At 34.8% G+C, this 6,705-nt stretch overlaps 1 protein-coding gene across 1 annotated transcript in view; it reads left to right on the plus strand.

Moving 5' to 3' along the window:
- The window catches only part of LOC106466919, a 114,689-nt gene that overhangs the window by 71,748 nt on the left and 36,236 nt on the right, over positions 1-6,705 (plus strand). The window contains exons 18-20 of the mRNA XM_022394999.1: positions 1,450-1,728; positions 4,550-4,721; positions 5,934-6,055. Of these exons, the coding sequence (XP_022250707.1) occupies positions 1,450-1,728; positions 4,550-4,721; positions 5,934-6,055 (573 nt within the window). The remainder of the gene's footprint in view (positions 1-1,449; positions 1,729-4,549; positions 4,722-5,933; positions 6,056-6,705) is intronic.

Consider the following 6,705-nt stretch of genomic DNA (forward strand, 5'->3'; position numbering starts at 1 on the left):
GTGTGTGTGTGTATATATATATATATATATATATATATATTCACAAACAAATCTTTAGTAAAAAATTAGGGATGCATGTGTACCTGGCTTGGGTACAAGTCAATGGGGTGTTCTGTGTCGAAGTTAGGCATCTAAGCCGTAATCTTTGTGGAAACTAATGTGGTACTGAAATTTACAGTCAATAATTGGTTTAGTTATAAATAAAAAAAAAAACGTGTTCCGAGCAACAAAAACTGAACACCCACTGAAAATCAGGGATTCGGAGAACAATAGGGGTTAATAACAGACATGGCTTGAGAAGGGGATTTCTGGTGAAGGTGGGGTTTTGAGAACAATAGAGGTTAGGGTTTGAGAAGTTGAGGCTAAGCATTGAAAATTGAAAGTAAAAGTTTGATGTTCTGTTGGTGATTATTTGGTTAAATGTAATAAACGTCAATTTAGCTTTTGTTTCTAATTTTTTGTGTATGTTGTTGTTTGGGGGGGGGGGCAAGGGGAGAACCCAGTCTCGGTTGACACCCGACCCCGGCTGAAGCTTAGTGACCCGGACCCGATATTCGACCAAATTTTACTACCCTGCATCCCTAGTAAAAATACTTCATTAAAACTGATTTTTTTGTGTACAAAAGACTTGTAATGTTTACTAAAAGTCTTTCAAATGTTGTGAAGATACACTTGTGTGTTAAAAGTTATAGTATGGAAACTATAACAAGTACATAATGGTTATGGGGTTGGTCGTTATGACCAATCTTGTAGCGAGATAGTTAAAATAATTTTCATGAATACCATGAGAAAAACTTTCAAATTGAAGATGAAAGAGACAGTACTCTGTACTGAAAACATAATATAATATGTCATAAGTTAAAGCTTTACCATTGCATTGGTTATAAATTATATAGTCTAAAAGATCAGAAAGAACTATTTGGAATTTGTGAAAGAGAAGATATGATATGTGGGTCTGAATATCTAATTTATGATTCCATAAACAACTAAGAGCTATAAAAATTACTTTGCCTTAGTGATATCTGTATCGTAATGAGTAATTTACATTGAATTCCATGCTTCAGAGAAGGGTGGTAAGTAAATTAGAGAACAAATGTTACAATTCTCATACCAGGGAGAATGAGGATGTTTTTAAATATATTCTTGTAAAATTAACACCTTTAAACTTACATTAAAATTTAAAGCTACACTGCAGGTCATGTGATATTCTATTGTGACTTGAATTTCATCTAATCTTACAAGTTTTTTATGACTGTTTTGTCCTGCTCCTAAAACAGCTTGGTTTGTACTTAGAAACAATTTTTTAAAAATAGAAACCAAAAAACTTGTGTAACCTAGTTGTGCTGGGTTTAATGTTTAAAGTACGAAAGCTATATATATATTGTTCATGATATTTGTTAGGATATTCTTAAAAATTTCTTTATTTTGTGCCTACTGTGGGCTCTATAGATCAACTACACACCGAGGCAACCTGGGACCCTCTGTGCAAAAATTATGGTTTCAGCTAGTGTCCATTTCAGAGAAATGACAGCAGCTTCATCATTTCATCCTTTTGGATGTCCACTGTACATCGTTGTTACCGTGAAATCAGAAAAGCCCAAAATTGACCTGTTTTTTGGAGATGTTGGAAACGTTAGACATGTACCTGAAAACTGCAGCTTGACTAAATCGCTTGTAGTTAAGAATCAAGGGCTCTCTATCGTTCCAGTTCGATTAATTGTTTCTGGGGTAAGAGAAATGTATTTTTGGTATTACCTAGGGAAAATGTGCTTAATGATGTAGAATGACATTTCATTTTTAAATCCACGAGTTTTTCTAGATAAAAATTTCATATTTGCTTGTACCTTTGAACAATTTGTAAAATTTGTATTTCATTACAATTGTGCAGCATTTTGAAGTAAAGTATATACATTTTATAAAATTTTTATATGTGTAGAACAAAATAATAATTATTAATAACAGATAATGTAAAGGGGACAGTTTAATTACTTGTCCTTGTAATTACATTGAAAAGTATGTTGGTATTACACTAATTAGAAGAGTTAATGGATAATTGGAGATTTTATGTTCTAGCTATTACAAGAAACAGATATTGGTATCATATAACGTCGGTGTTCAATTTTATGAAGAATAAATATCAGGTGACTTGTCAGACCTAATATTAGAACATTTAGTGGAATATAGATGTAAGCAAAACAATTTGTTCTCAGTGGTGTGAGACTGATTAATAGTGGAGCATGCCAGTACCTCATTAGCATTGTTTGTTATATCAAAGTTATGTAAAAAGTTATTATCACTTTTTTTGTAATTCTTTTGAATAGTGTAGTTTGTCATGGGTAGTGGGAAATTGGCCAGTTGGGACCTGAACTTCATGTAACATAATTATCTGAATTTCTTGTATTACTTTTATATATCATATACTTTTATGTGTATATAAAATTCTGAGATGATACCACACCTCTGCATGTTAAGCTACCTTTCCCACACATCTGCCTCAGAAATTTGCATGCCACTAGCCTTAAGGAAACTTCCATCTAATCTCATGTGATCTAATATGAATTGTGCTATTCCATAATGACATTATTATGCAGCAAAAACCCTCCACCAATAGTAGGGTGACATACCTCCATGTGCACTAACTCCTTCTATGCATTTGTACCCAGGAATATTCATTCTTCTCCTTGGCACTATATTGATCAGATGTGAGAATAAGGCGTACTGTTTCTATTTCAGATCCTCTTTTCCATTCATAGGATCCAGCCAGATGGCTGATGGTGCCTCCCAGGATATACGTATTTTCCAAAATCTGCATTGAGCATGGATAATGGAAAGCATTCATACCATCCACCCTGGCTCCCATGTATGCCCACTGTGAGATGGGGTGTTCTGCAAAACCACTTGAGGTATCCTCATGGCGTATCTATACATCTGACTTTTGTCCCTTCCAGACCATACTTATTCCATCGACTATCGTGGGAAAAGCCAGCACCAGGGGGTGTTATGCTCATTTCCTTGGTTCATGTTTGCTGGTTTTTCAAAATAAGATTACATGGTCACCCATTTCACTGTCTCTAGTAAAAGACCTTTCTGAACTGAAGGACCGATGATAATCTGGGCATTTTTGCTGGGTCTCCCCAGTGTGAATTCCTCCCTCCTTTTCTCATTGAGTGGAGCATGAGAGACCCTTTTCACTTAGTAGTTTCTAGCTGTTGGGGTGGTGGACCATGAAAAACCCTCGCCAATTGGGAACTAACTGCTGGGGCTAGAACAAGAGATGCCAATATGGTAGGAAGTGGGGGCAGTGGTGACGCTGTCAGTTTAATGCAGGTCACCCTCATATAGCTATGTCACTTGTGTCCTCCTCTTATACCTTAGTCTGTTGAGTTAAGGTGAGCACACACTATTATGCTGTGTCCTCCTCCAGCAGCCAGTTTGTTCATTAGAGTTCAGGCAAGCACATAATATGATACTGTGTCCTCCTCCAGCAGCCAGTTTGTTCATTAGAGTTCAGGCAAGCACATAATATGGAGGGCACAGTAACCATGCTAAAGAGAGTGGTATAATGTGTGTACACCTCAACTCAACTAAGAGACATTAGCTGCTGGAGGAGGACACAGTATCATATTATGTGCTTGCCTGAACTCTAATGAACAAACTGGCTGCTGGAGGAGGACACAGTATCATATTATGTGCTTGCCTGAACTCTAATGAACAAACTGGCTGCTGGAGGAGGACACAGTATCTCCTGCAGCTGGTATCAGTCCAATAAAGTCTGATTGTAGAGTTGAGGTGAGCACACAAGGTAAGATCTGAATGCACCACAACCTTGCTACACATATTAGCTTTCCGACCTCTTGTGTGCAAGTACTCAGACGGCCATGTTTTTACTCCACCTATCTCTGTGACACGTGAGGCTCACTTGCCTCTTCCTCCCTTTCTTCTCAGGTGAAGAGTATACCCAGGAAGACGTGAGATGCAGTCTTCCACGGGTATGCCCCTATGGAGCTTCTGTCATTGGGTATCACACTCCGTAGACCTTCTGAAGGAAGCTCATCTTGGTAAATCTTTGCATCTGCCCCCACACATAACTTTATCATTGGATTCTAGCTTAAGTGTGTGCAGAGATGTGGTATTCTTAGTTAGCATTTTCCTTGCCTGAAAATGTTTTTTCGATAGATACATACCACTTATCCTGCCTACTTCTGATGCACCTTTGTATTCCTTACCTTGTCAAAGGATGAAGATTCACAAGTGCAAATGTGTAGAGGAAGTTAGTGCGCATGGAGATTTGTTGCTCTCTGTTTGGTGAAGGGCTTTGCTGCATGATTACATCATCATGCGGTAGTGCAATTTATGTTAGATCATGTAAAATTAGGTGGGAGTTGCCTCAAGGCTAGTGGCATGCAAAGCTCTATAGCATACACAAGGGGAAGGTACCTTAACTGTGTGAAGAGGTATCTATCAGAAATACATTTTCAAGAAAAGAAAGTGTTAAGTTTAAAAATTATATGATAATGTATAAATTTAACATACTTTTTATATTTTACAGGACATGAAGTCAAAACATGATTTTTGTTTTGATGTACAAAATTTGGAAGCACAAGAAAAGTCAACACAGCTAGTCTCTCCAACAATACTCTTGTGTCGTTTACCTTGTGCTTCAGAACTTGTTGTGCCACTAGTGTTTAATACAGGTTTCTTGGATGATGGGAACCTAGTGGGTAGGTGAAGCTGCAGTGTTTTGTTTAATAAATGTAATCAGGATTCTGAGAAGGATTTGTACTTTATGATGTAAATTCAGTGTATACTGTTCAATCCTCAGTTAACCTTTCTTATTAAAAATGTAAAGCTTATGCTAATTGGACCTAGTCATGTTCTCCAATAACCTTTTATTTTTATATATCTATTTAACAATTATCATAAGCATAGATATATTGTTTTATCCTTGCAATACGTTGTTGCTTTATTTGATGTAATGAAAGATTTTGTTTCAGATTATTGTCTTTTATTTCAGGGTATATGTAAAAGTAAGTTCTGTTCAGGTTAATTTCTGCAAATATAGTTATTTTGTTAGTAGGAAATTCTGGTAACAGTGTTTGATAGTGCACTGAAAGTTTACTGAAATAGTAATTTGATCTATGAAACACAGAACGTTTAATTGTATTATTGAATTTTAAAACATTTCAAGAGTAAGCATATATGATTTGTGGGTTAGTTAATTTTTTTCCATTGTAATTATTTTCCAAATGTGTTCTAGTTTTTAGACATAGACAAATCCTGCATGTAGCTGTTCAACACGTTATTTTTAATGAGAGATTTTATTGTTCTCTATGTAATTCTTTTTGTTAGTAAATGATGCTTGTATAGCTGCCAAGGAATAATGAAACTAGTTATCCATTCTTCATTAAAAATATAAAACCGGATTTTTTTCTAATTCTCATATGTGGCAAGTTGATCCCTGTGGTATTTACTGTAGCTAACAAATTAATTTCCTACTCAAAACACACCAACTGAGGGTTGCAGGTTTGAATCCCCATCACTGAATGTGCTAGTCCTTTCACCCATGGAGGCATTATAATGTGAAAGTCAATCCTACTATTCGTTGGTAAAAAAAGTAGCCCAAGAGTTGGCAGTGGATGTCTTTGACTTGCTGCCTTCCCTCTAATCTGTCATTGCTAAATTTGGAATAGCTAGTGCAGATAACCCATGTGTAGATTTGCACAAAATTAAAAAAAAAATCAGTCAAATGAGAAAGATAAAGGGTTGATGTGTAAGTTGTGCGAAAACTAATGCTATATACACATAGAACAAAACTCATGATATAAATCACTAAAAGTTAACTACTAGCATGCACTAGTTTTCTTTTATTTTGCACTAATTTGTTTTGATGTTGATGTGGTCCGTATTATATTAAATATTTCTTAATAATTTAGAAAATATATCGGCTTCAGTGACAGCTATGTTAGAAAGTACAGTTCTGCCTGAAGTTTTAGGTTACCTCAAGTGGTCAGCTGTTATTGGAAAAGTCAAGTTGATAACTAAAACCCCATCTGAGGTAAAGGTTTTTATACTGTCGTTGGTGAGGGAAGATTCCCATATACTTTTATAGGGTATTGCCTAATTTGTTTTATCATACTTAAATGTTTGATAGGTTATTTCTTCTTCAGATGAAACTGTTTGATAAAGCTTTTAGTGAAGTTTCTTTGTCAAATGAATGCAGTACCTAAGATGATATAAGTAAAGATTAAAATTGTGTCTAATCAAACTTAACTTTTTTTCTATTAATTATAGATCACATCTTTGAAAATATATTGTTTCCATAAACTGTTACATCATTCATTTTATTGAGAATCACATTTATAAGGGCCCATAAAATAATGTAATTCTAAAATTTTAATTTCTAAACTTTCAAAGTGGAATTTGAAAAGGGGGATTGCCTAGCTATTTTGTACTGTACTGTTAAAATTCATCATAAACATTTTTTTTTTCAAGCCTCCCAGTTTTTGATTTTATAAAAGTTTTTAAAGTTGTTACCTTAATGTTATTTTTTATTACAAAAATTAGTTTCATATTACAACAATGTAGCTATATTGATCATATGCAGTTTGCATTCTAGGCATCACTAAAAAATCATGAATGTATGATGTAACACTCACTTTTTTTTTCTTTTATATATATATATATATATATATATATATATATATA

Source organism: Limulus polyphemus, unplaced genomic scaffold (assembly GCF_000517525.1).
Source record: "Limulus polyphemus unplaced genomic scaffold, Limulus_polyphemus-2.1.2 Scaffold2424, whole genome shotgun sequence".
In the NCBI taxonomy this organism is placed as follows: Eukaryota; Metazoa; Arthropoda; class Merostomata; order Xiphosura; family Limulidae; genus Limulus; species Limulus polyphemus.